The sequence below is a fragment of the Cygnus atratus genome, chromosome Z (assembly GCF_013377495.2).
Source record: "Cygnus atratus isolate AKBS03 ecotype Queensland, Australia chromosome Z, CAtr_DNAZoo_HiC_assembly, whole genome shotgun sequence".
Lineage (NCBI taxonomy): Eukaryota > Metazoa > Chordata > Aves > Anseriformes > Anatidae > Cygnus > Cygnus atratus.
In genome coordinates, this window is record NC_066396.1 from 3827762 (window position 1) to 3843500 (window position 15739).

At 39.9% G+C, this 15739-nt stretch overlaps 1 protein-coding gene across 1 annotated transcript in view; it reads left to right on the top strand.

Annotated features, from left to right (window-relative positions):
• EPG5 (ectopic P-granules 5 autophagy tethering factor) overlaps positions 1-15739 on the top strand; it is a 51148-nt gene that overhangs the window by 3595 nt on the left and 31814 nt on the right. The window contains exons 3-16 of the mRNA XM_035559998.2: positions 923-1166; positions 1983-2119; positions 2503-2610; positions 3312-3385; positions 5646-5754; positions 6260-6374; positions 6840-6990; positions 7900-8055; positions 8406-8563; positions 11916-12070; positions 12468-12608; positions 12809-12973; positions 14181-14303; positions 14685-14944. Of these exons, the coding sequence (XP_035415891.1) occupies positions 923-1166; positions 1983-2119; positions 2503-2610; positions 3312-3385; positions 5646-5754; positions 6260-6374; positions 6840-6990; positions 7900-8055; positions 8406-8563; positions 11916-12070; positions 12468-12608; positions 12809-12973; positions 14181-14303; positions 14685-14944 (2096 nt within the window). The remainder of the gene's footprint in view (positions 1-922; positions 1167-1982; positions 2120-2502; positions 2611-3311; positions 3386-5645; positions 5755-6259; positions 6375-6839; positions 6991-7899; positions 8056-8405; positions 8564-11915; positions 12071-12467; positions 12609-12808; positions 12974-14180; positions 14304-14684; positions 14945-15739) is intronic.

Here is a 15739-nt window from a genome sequence, read left to right on the forward strand (position 1 = left end):
GAGTTTAATGCTGAGAGACATCAGCTGTACAGATCGGAGCCTTTTCCTTCTTACTGGGGAGTACAAGTGTAATGGGCCTGTGTCACTGGGCCTCTTTGGGCTCTGTTTTGTGTTGATAAAATTGCTTTCAACACAGAAACTTGGCTTCAGTGTTAAGTCCCCATTGGTTATCATGCAGCTGGCTAAGCTTGCTTCTTGCTTTATTCCCTCCTGGTTTAGAATAATTGTTGTCTTAATACTAATTTAAAAATTTTATCCTGATAATTTCAGAAATACAGGGCCAAGCTTCCAAAGTTCATGGTCTGAAGCTTGTTTTCTGGTTACGTGAAAGAATGATGGGCTGTTATGTATTGTGGGTTTCTCGTGCTGAAGAGTTAGAGATAGGGCAGAGGAAGACTGTTCTCACTGTTTAACTCCAGTTTGGGGAAAAAGTACAGTTCACTTCAGAAATCTTAAATGTATTATAGGGAGTTGCTATCAACAGTGAGTTCTGGGAGCTTAGAAAAATATTTAGCTTGTTCCAGTCTATATTTTAGGTTTAAAATAATAAATACAAATATTTACAGAAATCTATAAAGCGAGAAGCAGGTGCACTCACTGGGAGTAGAGACAGCTGATTTTGCTCACATCTTTCAGTGATACAGGCAAGCTACTTCATGTCTACCTCTAAACTTGAGTTATTGAGGGTTTACGGGAGTCATTTTTTTTTTTTTGGAAGTCAAGGATGTGCATTTTCAGTATTCAGCAGCTCTGAAAACTAAGTAGAATGCTCCCAAATGTTTGTCCACCTCTAAAGTGGTCCCTTTTATGAAAGCTGTGAAATCTGTTGAGGGGAGGGTTATGTCAGGGTCACTTTCTGCAAGCACACTTGACCAAGCAAAATGAGAAAACCACTTACGTAAAATACTTGCTTTCCTTCCAGGGTGTCTGTGCAGATCAGTGCAAAGTGACAGGTCACCATCGCTACCAGACAGTGGAGCTGAATGAAGGTGTGTTGGGGGAACTGAAGAAGCTGTTTGAAGCCAAAGCAGAACACGTGCACCAAACGCTGGCACTACACTCGTACACTTCGGTGTTATCTCGGTTGCAAGTGGAGTCCTATGTGTACAGGTTGCTGAACAGCTCCTCCCTGCTGAGATCGGTGGCTCTTCAGCAGCAAGAACAAGGTGGGTGCACGCTGCCTGTGCTGTTCAGGGTGCCCGGCACCTTGTTCACCTGGAGTTTTGGAGTCTTGTGGTGGGAATTGTGCACCAGAGTGTTTCTCCTCTGATCCTAAAACCTGTTGATTTTATGGAGGGATCAGTGAAACGCTTTTCTTGCAGAAGAACTTCAGTTCTCCTACCTTCTGCACCCGGAGAGTCGAAGCTGAGTGCAGGAGTCTGTCTTCTGTCTAGGCTGTATGCTGCCACAGATTACTGTAGGGGAACGCCAGGTGGGATGGGACACCTGCAGTTCAAGCTCTTGTCAAAGAGGCCCTGTAATACAGTCCCTTTGCCAAACTGATGATGCACAAGTTTAAAAACAGAGGAATATACCTGCTGCTTTACTTTTTGGAAGGCCATTTGAAATCTCACGGCTCTAATAGAAATCTTTCTGGCGTTCAGGCGAAGCATGTTACTCATTTGGGTTTCTGCCAATGTCTTTTAGCTAAAGTATCCCTCCCTCGGATATTTCTCCTCCCTTTGTCCCTCGCCCCCAGATAGTTTATACACGTTGTAAGTAGTGTCTCTTACAGAGTTTATGTTGAGGGAAGGCCTTTTATGAGAGCAACCGTAGGATATTCTTCTTGCAATTAGCATCCAATACTTAAATTATAAGATTAAATGAAATATGCTGCGTAGGTGTTCTTGTTTGTCAGTTTTGGCAAACGGCTGTGTTGAAATATCTCGGTATCTACAAAGTTATAGCCCCAAAACAACAACTTATGCTACTCTTCTGAGAGCTGCTCATCAAAGCTCCTTAATTCTTTTCTTAATTTGCAGTTTCAAAGCACTCTGAAAATCTTTCTTCAGACTTGGGCCACTTGAAAGAATGTATCAGCGTTCTCTTCAGTTTCACTCGCAGACTTATCGAAGATCCCCAGTTTCAGAGTGACCTTCTCATGTGGCTGCAGAGGCTGGTGAGGGAGTGAGCATGATAGAGCTGTTTGATCCAACACATGGGATGAATTCAGAGAGGACTTTTTAAATGTGTATAGAGTATTAATGCTTCTATTTTGGAAGTTAAATTATTCTGATTAGCAATTTTGAGAAACTTCTGTTCTTGCTGACTTCTAAATAAACTATTTCTTAATAAACTTGTAATTAATTTTGCTGGTTTGCACTGTGGCTCAGAGCCAAGCAAGCAGGCTTTTAAATACTGTTCTGCTCTAACTTGCTCTGAAAACTGAGGCTTGCTGGAAAGTGTGGGAAGAGAAATGAAAAAGCAATATTATTCTATTTAGCAAGGATATAAACAAACGAACCTTGAGATTATTTACGAGTCCAATATACTTCCCTTTAGGTGTCAGTGCTGCAAAGAATTGGCTGTCCAGGTGACCAGCTCTTCCTCTTCAACCACATCCTTCGATGCCCAGCTGGGATCGGTGAATGGGCTGTTCCGTTCATTCAGGTGTGAATGTTTATTTCTTTATTGTGGGAAGGTTGGAGGGGGCAGACAGGTGAGACTGGAAGCGCCTCTGTGTGTGGTGTATAAGGAAAGAGGAAGAGCAGATTTCACAGCCTGCCCATTGAAATGGGACTGGGCTGCGTTTCCCTGGAAAGTTAATTAGCTGGGAATATTTCAAGGGCAAGGAGAAGGGTGCACTTTGTATAGACCAGAGAGAGCGTAGGTATCCATAGGTATCAGGGCATTGATTCAAAAAATGTGTCCCCTCCAAGAGGGGAAGACGTAGGAAATCTAGCTGTAGGAAAAGATTGCAGTTATGCTGATAGGGTAAGGCGAGGGTAAGGCGAGCCATGAAATAGAAGGGTGACTGGAGGTAGCATTGTAACTTCTCCTGTGCTCAGCTTCCCACTGATGTACAGGTGTATATGAGAAGCGAAGAAAAGTTGTCTTTCTGCGTACCTTTTTGATGTTTGTTTCCTTCTTTAATTTTTTATCCAAGTACTCTATAGTACCTAATACTGCACCATAGCAACACTTCCTCCAGGGTATCGGAACTGTCTTTTCCACTCATTTTTTGGTCAGACTAAAAACTATCCATAAATGCGAAACCCAGAATATGAATTTCTCTGGTAAAACTGATTTGCCTTTTGTTTTACTTGGATTAAATTTTACTTATTTACTTAAACTTTTGCATTTAATTCCAGATCAAAGTCTTGGATAACCCATCAGGTGTCTTTCATTTCATGCAATCTCTTGCCTTGCTTATGTCTCCCGTCAAGTAAGTATGGAAATATGATTTTATAAATATGATCTGACGATTTAATAATAGAAAACATGATGGTATAAAATCGTCTTGTACAACCCCGAAAGCACATTGCAGGCGAAGTCATAAAAGCAGGCACAAATACGAGATTCATGGTTAAAGTCAAACTCTAGTTTTATTTATTCACCTTGAAATACAGCCTTGGCAGCATGTTCTCTGACTGCACGTGGTATGATAAAGCTTTCTTGTAACTGTCAAATAGCTTGTGATGGCTGACTTTTTTTTTTTTGGTGAATTCTGAAATAGTTCTTGCAGTGGATGATGGCCTGATCAGAATTCAAGGCCGTATGTTGCAGAGACAGCATAAAGGGTTTAGTAAATTGATGTAGATGCTGTTTGTATTTCTTAATTTATTTTTCATGCTTTTTTTATCTAGAAGTAATACATGATGCTAGGAGATGCTAGCTAGTGAAATTAATCATTAGGGAAAACTCCTGTTCTGTGCTTCAGATAAATTGCATAACTTGCCCTGACCCCCTCCCCCCCCAACAGATTTTCGCGTTGAAGAATCAAACTACCGGTATCTCGATAGTCTGACCCTGTATTAACTGGGACTTTGATTAGTGTACAGTGTTGTTTTAAAGGGTTTTGTTTTACATTTCCTCTCTAGAGCTGCTTGGGGAAGCAAATGTGTCCTGAGGGTACATGTATTGCTGGTGGGTTATTATGCCTGTGCTTTGAACGAGGACTGATTCAAGGTGTGCAGAGTGGCTCTCTCAACTGTTTATTACGCAGGAATGCAGAGACTTCAGTGGCTGTACTTACTGTTAAAGATCTGACGCTTCTGTTGCAGCTGCTGTGTGTCAGGAACCAGTTTCACTTCTAAGCCCCATTCAGAATTGGATACTGGTATTGTGAAATCCAGAATTGTGAAACTGTTATCGTAAAGCTTGTATTTCGTTTCTAATATGTTTGCATTATCAGTGTGGCTTTGGACAGATCAGGAGGGTGATGTGGTGCCAGAGTTTTTGTTGCATTGTGTTCAGAGTTCTGCTTGTACATTTTTCCTTTTAAAAGGAAGTTTTAAGTTAAAATTTTAACGTCTGTATAGCCCTTCTGTTTGTTCATTTAACTTGCTGGTATATATCTGAACAGCTGAAGATATTGATGGTATAGAGTCTGAAAACTAGTATCCCAGCCTGACGGTGGTCTAATATATGGAATTGGAGCTGGCTTGAAGTGAGGCAACTCTTTCCTGGAAGTTCTTTAGCTGTGGTAGCTCAGCGTACCTAAGCCCAGTCCCCCTAATGTTGGCATGGCATCCAGCTAATGCAGCTGTGGCAGTTCTGTAGTGGAGCTAGCCTATGCTTGTCCTGCTAGTCATTGACTCACCATGTGATAGCTTTAAATAGTTGTCTTAGAGTACCTCTTCCGAAAAATCATATCCTTTTATTTGGTTTCAGGGATTTTTCTTGCATGAGGATAATAGTTTTATTTCTTGCATATTAAAATATGCTTTCTATACACGGCTGACAGCCATTTATAGTTCTCAGAATACTGCAGACTGTGAGTCTTGTAAGGCATTAGGTTATCTGGCACACTTGTTCGTGAATCTGTTTTGGATATTTTCTCTGGTATGGGTTAACCTTGGTAGACAGCCAGGTGCCACACAACTACTTGCTTACTTGCCCCCTAGTATGGGGAGGAAAAAATAAAAGGTAAAAGTACAAAAACATGTGGATTGAGATAAAGACAGCTTAATAGGTAAAGCAAAAGCTGTGTACACAAGCAAAACAAAATCAGGAATTCATTTGATGCTTCCTGTCAGCAAGAAGATGTTCAGCCATTTGCAGGACAGCAGGGCTCATCATGCTGAAGGGAAGACAAACATCATCGCTATGAATGTGTCTGCTTCCCTCTCCCTCAGCTTTTATTGCTGATCCTGATGTCATTATGGCATGGGATATCCCTTTGGTCAGTCTGGGTCGCCTGTCCTAGCTGTGTCCGCTCCCAGCTTCTTGTGTAACCCCAGCCTCCTTGCTGGCAGGGGAAGCAGAAAAGGCTTTGACACTGCAAGCACTGCTCTAACTAAACATCTGTGTGGTATCAACACTTTTTTCATCACAAATCCAAAGCATAGCACCATACAGGCTGCTGTGAAGGACACTAGCTCCATGCCGGCCGAAACCAGTATGATCTCTTAACTGAAATATGATGAAATTCTAGGTTTCTATCATTCAAATTTTTGTAAACTTGATTTTTTTCTTTAAATCAGAAATAGGGTGGAGTTCATGTGCCATATGAAACCAACTGAAAGGAAAAGCTCCTCTTCCTCTGGGAAGGAATCTGGAAACTGGACACTAGTAGATGAAGGAGGAGAAGAGGTATAGTGAATGATGTTTTCTTTTTGTGCTTTGGTTCAGGCTTACTGTATTGATGTTGTGAAATGGAATAAGGAAAACTTAACTGTTGTTCAGATTAAAAATATCATTTCAACCTTCAATCTCTTTTACTTGCCTTTTATCTCTGTGATATAACTGTAGATAATGGAGTTTCCAGAAATGAGTAATGAGAGATTGAACTTAAGGGTGCTACTGCATGCAAAAAGCATGGAAATAGTGCATTTGAACAGTTGCTTCACTGCAGAATCTGTGTTGGACTAGCATAGCATTGTCTAGTTTTTCTTTCTAGCTGGCGAGTGCTGTTGTGTAGGGGCACACAGACAGAAATTTAGGAGCTTCTGTGCACGGAAGGCAGAGTTCATCTGTACTTCCTTTGTGTTGCAAAGCAAGCTGGAATTAGCACAGTAGTGAAGCCCTTCTATCATGTGTTTTATTGGTAAAATTAGTATTTTTATTAGTAAAACTGACTGTTTGAATCCTTCTATAGGATGAGGATCCTGAAACAAGTTGGATTCTGCTTTTGGAAGATGACTTGATTGCCCTATTGTCACAATTCCCTTTTCATGAACTGTTTCAGCAGTTCCTTGGGTTTAAGTCTGCAGGTAATCAGCCACTAAAGTGTTTCTCTTTATTTTGCTTTTGTTAATGGTATTAATGACCACAAAGGCCAAGAATGCTACTGCATTATGAGAGTTTTGAAGTGAACTTATACAGAACCTGTGCAACAGCTCACAGACTAAATATAGATGGAAATATATGTTATTTGCATGGGATAATTTAAAAGATTACTGCAGTATGAGTGTGCATGTATTCTATTAAGTCTCTGGACAAGTACATGAAGATAACTGCATGCTAGAGATCTTAACTTGCATAGATGATTTGTACTTTGATACTTAACACGTATTTATCATTCATTTCATAAAGAAAACACAAATTCACTATCTAGCTGGCAAACAATGAAAGTAATTTTTGTTGCTTAAAGTGCTTTTGAAATTACTTAAAAGTTACTTAAGTATCCAGAATTCGTGCATATTTTTGAGACTTGCTTTTTTCTGTCTTGGTCTTAGGTACTTATTTTCCTGAAAAATCAACTCCCCAGGAGATGATGAAGATTTTTGCTTTTGCAAACTCCTTAGTGGAACTTCTGTCTGTGGGGTTAGAAACATTTAACAGAGCACGGTACCGACAGTTTGTGAAGCGAATTGGTCAGCTAATAAAGTAAGAGCATATATCCTCTGTGATGTGGTTGAATCGCTTTCATACACTCTGGTTTAATATTTAGAGCTCCTTAATACATAAGTAAATAAACCCAAAACATTTCTTGAGTAGCTTTTGTTGTGAGAGTTGGTCAGTTTAGAATTAGCTGATGGGTGAGTCTGAAATCCCAGAGTCCTTAACACTGAAGCTGCCTGTGAGGTGAAGAGCTACAGAGTCTAAATGCTGTAGCTACAGAAGAGCCAGGTGAGCTGAGGAACACTGTGCTGACTTCTCTCAGGGTTGTGCTTGGGGTCACTGAAGTCCAGCAATTTCTCTAATTGCTCCTATTTATAACTGGTGTTATTGCCTTCTTTCTGTTGTAATGTAGAATTGTTTTATTTTTCTCTAATTTTCTCCTTGAAAATCCTTCTTGCACTAAGCAAATGTAATTGGAAGCTAGAAGTTGCTCTCTGTTTCTTTCAGTCTCTTTACTTGGCCTATATGAGTGTGTTGTTGAGGGGGATGCAGTTGAATCAAAACCAAAGTTGGTTTTCCTTTGTGCTAGTAGAGTGAGAACTTAGTATAATTTTTCCTGTATGGGTTTTTACCGTGTATTGTCATTTCATAAAGTAGGATTGCCTTAAGTCTTGGAAGTTCACATACAAATTAATTTGATACAACAGAATATTATGTATTTTTTGCTTGCAAAACCAAGGAAAGATAACAGAGGAATTTTAGGCTAACACTGTCTGAAGTGCGGAAGGAAAAGTACATGCTATTTATATGGCAGTTTCTGGAAATGAAGGGTTAAACCAAGGATTAAATATGTCTCCTGGAACTAGACCAGAGTGTAGCTGCACATGTCTGTGTTTTTATCTGGTGATTACGTACTTAATGATCCCTCTGCAACTTTGTTGCCCTGTTGTGTAGGATGACACTCTGCCATGTGAGTGACCACTGGGCGCAGTACGTTAGTGGCAATAAACAATATGGATCAATAGCGCATCCGTACTCTGTGGAGAAATTGCAACTGGAGTTCGATGAGCTGTTTTTCAGAGCTGTTCTACATGTTCTGAAGGCAAAAAGGTAGGCTGTCCAATGTGATCGATACTGACTTCATCTTGGAGCGAGATACTTGAAACTAGGAATTGCATTAGTTTTAAGTACTTCATGGTTTCAACAAGACTGCAGTATGCGGGATTTTTTAGCACACTGGTAATATCAAGATGGGGAGGAGCTGCACTTGAATTCTAGCATCTGACAGAAGCTCTGGGGAATTGTTCAGTTCAGAAATAGGTTAACTCACAATGAGAAGTACTAAAACAAATCCTCATGTTCCGAATTCTGTTGTATAGTGGAGATGTGTGCGTATGGCTTCTTTTCAAATGTTGGGATTTATCAGGGTGAGACTCTTTGCCTCTCTTCAAACCTGACAGGCTGGGAGTCTGGCTCTTCATGTCTGAGATGCCTTACAGAACATTGTCCAGCAACATGCTTTGGAAGCTCTTCTTTGTCATGCACTGTGCAGAGAGTGAGCACCTGGAAAAGCTCTGCTCTTCTCTACAACCTGCTGACTGCAAACAGAGGCTCAAAGGTAGAATTCCTTCATTTTTACCAATTTTAATAGATTTAACTACAGGTGTGTCAGCAACAGGTTTAATTCTTTGCAGGTTCTGCTGTTAAGTACATCCTTGGTACCATGACACGTCCATAGGCCTCAGAATTACCTTGGGTAGTTCATGGGCTTGCAGCAAGTGTTTGACCAAATGCTAATTTTAATGGGAATTAGCATGTCTACTGTCCTTTTAGTTTCCTGTTTGTCAGTGACTGCTACTGGCTGCTTCAGAGCTTCAGGAGTGCCATGTAGTAACTACATTTGTGTGTTTTCATATTGAGTTGCATCTTGACCTTCAGCAGTCAAGATGACCTTCAACAGAGACTTAAATCCTGAAATAAGGAGTTATGCACCGTGCAGTTTTATTGTGAGCTGTTGATTGTTCTTGAGTCTTCAGCTGATGATAGCTGTATAAATACCCCCATCTTCCTTCATTTCCTAAACTTGGTAGTTCTGGCTTTAGTAACTTACGTTGCTGGATATCTGCTTATCTTCACAGTTGCAGATGTTGCCCTTATCTTGTGCCTTTTTTGATGCTTCTCTTGTCCTGTGTGCCACCATTTCTTTCTGTTTTCCCTGTACTTCTGTCCTGTGTTGGTATCTGCAGCTATTGTGGTGGTTTCACCTGTAGCAGAGTTACTTAAAAGCCAGTTTGAATGCCACCTTCCCTTTGTTGTCGTCTTTGTGGAAAACTTACTCAGGGACTTGATTGACAGGGAGTCAGGTAAACAAAGCAGTAATTCCTTACTTCACAGCCTCTGTTCTCTTGAGGTTTGCTCTTGCTTCCTGTCAGTTTTACTCTTCAGCTAGGTGATGGGCCAGATAGCTATCACCACATCAACCAAGTCTTTTGATGGAGAAGTAGAAGAAAAGGGTAATCCTCAAGTTACTGAGTATCTTAACTCTGCTTAAAACTCAGCTAACGTTTAGGGCAGCGCACTCAGAGTGGGAGAGTGGTATCAAGACTCTAGCTGTGTGTATTTTATGAAGTGCTGATCTGTTTTGGCTGGCTTGGAGCTAATCAGTAACAGTTATGCTGTTTCAGTGAGGACAGTCTTGTTTCTGCAAAGGTTTTTTTTTACTTCGTCTCAAACAAAGAACATAATATGATGTGGTAGACTGCAGCTCTGACACAGACAACCTTTTTTGTTTTTTTTTGGATCAAGCATTGTTTTGCTTCTAGCTAACTTTTTGTGTTAAAGTCCCTGGTATGCTGATGCAGGATATTTTTATCCTCTTCATTCTCCTCAGTGGTTTATGTCAGCACTCTCGTATTTTTTCACAAATGTCTAGACAGGCAATATTAACAGTTTTTAGTGAAATCCATCTAATCTGAAATAGTTTATTTTGCCTGACATTTACCAATGTAGTGCTGGCTTTATTTCCTGTAATTCATACCCTAATAGACCATGGAATTAACATTCTCTTGGAAGAGTGCTCCTTTATTGATATTGATGGAGATGTTGTTGCTCCTCTGTGAGATGAGATGGAGTCTCTCTTCTTCCCTTGTTCACTGTCTGCGTTCCCCAGTCCCAAGACAGGGCTTGGTGGGAGTTTGTGAGGTTGGCATGGGGGACTGCGGTGTGGAGCCCAGGAACAGTGCAGAGAAGGATGTGGCTAAAGCAGGAAGCTGGGAGGCTGCGGAGATGAGTCTTGCTGCAGAGAAGGTCTAGGGGCATGTGTGCTCAGCAGCTGGCTCCAGCCCTCTCCCTTTCCTTTTATGGTCTTTGACTTTACCAGATCCTTTCTATCTTCTCTTCTGTCTCCCTCCAAGTCCCTTGCTTCTTGCTTAGCTGATCTATGCCTAATGAAACACACAAATTATGGTGCTAACGTGATAATGTTTGCAGTTACTGGTTCATTTGTTGCTTGCCCATTCTACCCCTTCCTTAATCTGTGGCTTATTCTGCTGGGCCTTTTTATGTAATAATGACCTGGGCATCTTCTGTCCTTAAGCATTACCCTAAAAACAAACAAACAAAAATAGCTAAGCAATGTAAAAACAAAACAACAACAACAGCAAAAAACTGCTGCTAAGGGCAAAAGGTACTGTTAGGTAAGGGAGATAAATGGATGGGGTATGTCTATTGCATTTGTCAGGAGTGAGATGTATGTTAGTATATGGAAAAACTCTTTACTTAAATTGCGTGATCCTCCAGCACATCATTCATGAGATGCATTGGCTGTACAAGTCTGATCTTCTGAGGTTGAAGTACATTTGAAGATTCTTGAAAGCACCTAACATGGAATCTAAGCCTAGTGGAAGTGTTTGATCACAAGCGTGCTAAATGCATGCTTCTGCTAGTTGAGTAGTTGAATACCACCAGTGCTTGTTCAGTCTGCTCGACTGGTGTGAGAAGATCACTGTAAACCATTTCTGCCTGTATGTTAAGCTTCAGAGGAAGTAGGCCATTATCAAAACCATTTTACAGCTCAAGGTCAGCTTTTAATGCATACTTTGCTTTTCCACGCAGACGCTTCATTTTTTTTGAAGAAATTAAAAAAATGTATTTTTCAAGTCCTGTTAGGCTTTCTTTGTGCTCTTTCCTTCCTGTTGTCTTCCACCACGAGAGATGAAATGTTTGGCTACTTGTCATTCCTATGTGTAAAGAAGAGACCTCCTTGTGCTTCTATGCTACTTCAGTTCTCTGTTTTCAGATTTTTCCATGCTAGTGTATTCAATAATTTTGTTGTATTGAGTTTGACAAACTGAAATTGAGCTTTTCTTGTAACTCTTGGACATATTTTAGGCCCAGAGCTAGATGCTTTCAGTGTTTCTATTTGTAACCAGCATAGAATGATCTCCCTAGTTTAACTGCGGCTTGAGATCACGTTATGTGGAATGAGCAGTGTCTCTTGTCTTGACTTGATTAAAATCTCTCTGCTGTCCTTGTGCAGGCTTAGTTTTAATCTTTTCTCGACTATGATGCTGATTGAGGATGGAATCCTTTCATGTAATTTGGACTTTAATCTGTAGAATTAATTGCTGCAACCCATAATGGAAGTTGAAATGCTGATAACATGTTTAAAAAACAGAGATTCAGGTAGTTCTTCCTGTGGGTGATCAGCACGCATAGTTAAAAATAAATTTCCAGCTATTCTTGAAGTAGGCTTAGCTTTCATTTTGATTTACTAGTTTATTGACTGAATTGCATGGGCTCACTGCATATTATAGTGTTTCTTGCACCTGTTTTTTTAAGTCAGCTGGTACAAGAAGTTCTGAAGAGAGGATGCTTTATCACTCATTCCTTCTCTGGTTTTGAATTGTGTATAATTGTGTAAATACTGATTATGTATGTCAGATAACACTTATACTGTATGACTTTTCTAGAGCCACAGCACCTTGAAAGTTTTGAAAAGTATCTCCAATCAATGAACTGCTCAGAAGAAATTTGTCTGCTTACCACATTTGCTCAGATGGCACAAACCAAACGGGCTGATGTTGATGAGGATTTTGTCAAAATCATTGTTCTGGAGATATATGAGGTGAGAAATATTACTGGTCCATTCAGGAGATGGATGAACAACGCTTTCATTTTTTTCTAACAGACTGAAGTGTGAAACATTTATGGCTTCTGTAGTTTGTTCAACTGCAGAACTAAGAGAGCTGCTTCTGAGGTTTATAGTTTAGTACTGAATTAAAATATCCTAAAGTGCTTGGTTCTGTGGAGGAGGAACAGTAGTCCTGAGACCAAGCCAGAATGAAATAAATGAACAAAACCATGGTCTGTTCTTTTTTCTCAAGTTTAACTTGTAGCTCTGAAATTCCTTGTGTCCAGGATCACAAAGAACAGTTTGGTTCTGTATTTTCAAAAACAGGTTTTATTGCAGTGTCAGTGAAGATCAACCATAATGAGTAACTTCTCTCTGCTCATCTTCTCAGGTGTCATATGTTAGTCTTTCGACAAGGGAGACATTTTCAAAAGTTGGCCGTGAACTCCTGGGAGCAATTGCCAGCATCCATACACAGATTATATCTGTACTGCTGGATAGAGTTAAACAGACTATTGAGAAAGTTGGAATGGTAAGTTCTTACCTCTGTCATTTAAAGCAGACACCCAGTTAAAACTAGGTAGAGGTCATACAGACCAGGTACATAGTATGAATGGATCAAGTTAAAAACCTGACTGTTTTTTGACTGTATCATTGTTTAAGGCCTATGGGTATAGTGCTGATTATTGTTCCATACTAAGTATTGAATACACTTTTTTTCTGTTCTCAAAGGTTTCCTTGTATCTGTTTAAAGAACTGCCCTTGTACCTGTGGAAGCCTTCTTCATCTGAGATAGCACTGATTCGAGACTGGTTACTAAATTACAGTCTAGCAACGGTGGAGAATAAACTCGCCTGCATTATCTTGGAAGGTCTAAACTGGGGATTTGGTGAGCAGGTACGTAATAAACAGGAGGCCTGAACCTGGGCAGTTTTTCAGAGGAAAAAGTGTTATTCAACCTGGGACTATTAACTGAACTTGAAAAACAGTTAAATACTATTGACATGACTACTGTATCTTTGAAGGCGTGGGATGGGAAATTCACAATAACTTTCTAGCCTTCTGTTGGTATTCTGTAGTACTGCAGTTGAAACTAAAAGCTTTAAGCAGGAGTTCCTTCTCTCCTAAATGAGAAGGAAATAGCTGACAAAACAGCTGACTGGATATTTTTTGTGAGTCACTTGATTTAAGATATCTCTGACTGCGGAAATAAAGGAATCCTCCAAGTGGTGTGCATGAGAGTATTCAGGTACTTTTTTTCCACAATGCACAAAAACTCAGTGATTCAAGTAAAGAGCTTTCAAAGCCCTGAGCATTATTTAGATGGCCAGAAAACATTCCATAGAAGGGTTGCTCCAGGAGCTTCATCTGTTTGGCATTCAGTCCAGTCTGAATGTTTTTTTTCTTTTTGAGAGAGAACCAGAAATAAAGTTAGGAAAAATCCTTTTGCCTGTGCTCAGCGATACATTTTAGTATTGTAATCTGTGCACGTGATCATACTGAACTCTTCCCTTTGCTCTATTGATACTTGGAAATGAGGTTTGCCTTACCTTTTCTCCCCATTTCTTGATGACACATGAAAACAAAGGAATGGTAGAGAATTTAATTATGAGGTCTTTGCTTTACAATAATGGTCATGTCAGAGTTGGGGAAAAGAGTTCTTTAATAGTTGATCAGAGGAATTACTGTGTTTTGATACAATTTGTAGTAGGTTCTGATTATTCTATTCTTGTTTTTTTAAGGCAAAATTTCCAGTGCTTGTACCATATAACTTAAATTTATGTATCTATGGATCTTTGGATTAATTACTGTAAATCCCATAATGCACATGATCTAATGATTATGATCACTTCTGGAAGTAACACAACTGTTTTGCTTTGTATTGCCCAATATAATCTTGTTATCTTTCTTTGTTGGGCGAAAATTCTTTTTTACTGGTGAAGGTTTTGACCAAGTCTTGCAATACTTATTCTCCTTCTGGCTGTGTAAACTAAGGGTTATTTTTAGTGCAACTTAATCATATGGTTGTAGAGACCTTTAAAATGAAGCAAAGTTTTTTTGATTTTAAATGAAGTTTTCCTACAATTCTTGATTCTGTTTTTAGCAGGATACTCTTCATCTGGATCCAGCTGTCCATTCTGAAGTTGCATTGATGGTCCTGGAAGCATACCTGAAATATCTCTCTCAGAAACCATATGCTGGGCTGCTTTCTGAAAGCATAAAACAGGTATTTCTTCAGATTTACAGGGAATAATGTACTGCTAGTGATAGATAGGAAGAACTGCAGGTGAAGACTTTTCTTTCCTTTTTTCCTTTTAAGAGCTATGCTGTCTTGATACTAGAATATTATGATAACCAACTTTCAGTATTTTTCCACCTACAGTGCTCTCTGAAAATAATGCTATTTTTTGTGGAATGTTTGTACGAGAAATAAAAGTTTCAGATTGGTCCCCTTGTAGGTTTATATTGTTATTTATTGGTATCCATATTGTTAGGGTACTGTGATAGAAGTCACTTATCCAAGCTGACCCAAGTCCTAGGCTACTGCTGTACATGCTGTAGCATGGCTGTGTTTCCTCTCATTGCTGTTCCTTCTGCTTTCTTGCAGGTCTCCTACTTAGCCAGCATTGTTCGTTATGGAGAAACACCAGAGACTTCCTTTAACCAGTGGGCATGGGGCTTGATTTTGCGGTTGAAGCTTCACAGAAATGACCGTGGCATGCAGCATGGCTGGCCTGCAGTGCCTGTGTCTGACAGTATGCTCGACATGACGGAGTCAGTCACGCTTCACCCCCTCCTGAAGGCTGTTAAAGCTGGCATCCCCATCGGCTGTTACCTGGCGCTGGCCATGACCATGCTAGGTCATAGGTAAGCGTGCTTTGTGTTTGCTTTGGAGGGACGGTCCAGTAACTGGTGAGCTGAAGGCTACTAACATCTTACGTGAGCTTGAAGATGATAAATGGCTTCTGATGCAAGGAATTGAGCAGTCTTCAGGGACGTGCATTTTTGAACAATGTGCCAGTTATTTTATTTCGCTAGTACTAGCTTTGGCCTCTCCACATTGGGGTGAAAATAGTGATTAGAAATAATAGTGAAACTGAGGCAATATTTCTGGCCATTTCAGTCGTACTAACTTTTAACCACACTTACTGAAAGGGTTGTCTAGTTGGTAACTTTTTAGTAGAGCTGCAGCAGAATGTTCAGAAAATAGTGAGGAGGAAACCACTTGTGTTGACTATAATAAATTAAGAGCTATATAACCTTTCTACTGAACCTCCCAGCCCTGACTGTGTTCCGACACAGTTGTTTCCAATGCTTTCAGCTGTCTTGTAAGTAATGCTACTGCATATAATAAAGTGTAACATTAAGATTATATTATAAATAATAATAAGTGATTAAGGTACAAAATCAGGGATAGATTGGATTAATAATCTTTCCCAGGGCCGTACTTTTTGAATCTATGGCTTCTTTTTAAATCTCTCTGGCTCTTAGTCAAAATTCTGAATAACTTGTTTTCTGTGTTGAATGTTGCTTTAGTCTTCAGAGACAGGTTGTCTTGGATTTCTTCTTCCTCAAGCCATTGCTTGTTGCTATGGTTATGCCATAGATGCATGCAAACTTACTAATAGTGCTAGATCAGTTTGAGACTAATATGAGGGTAAT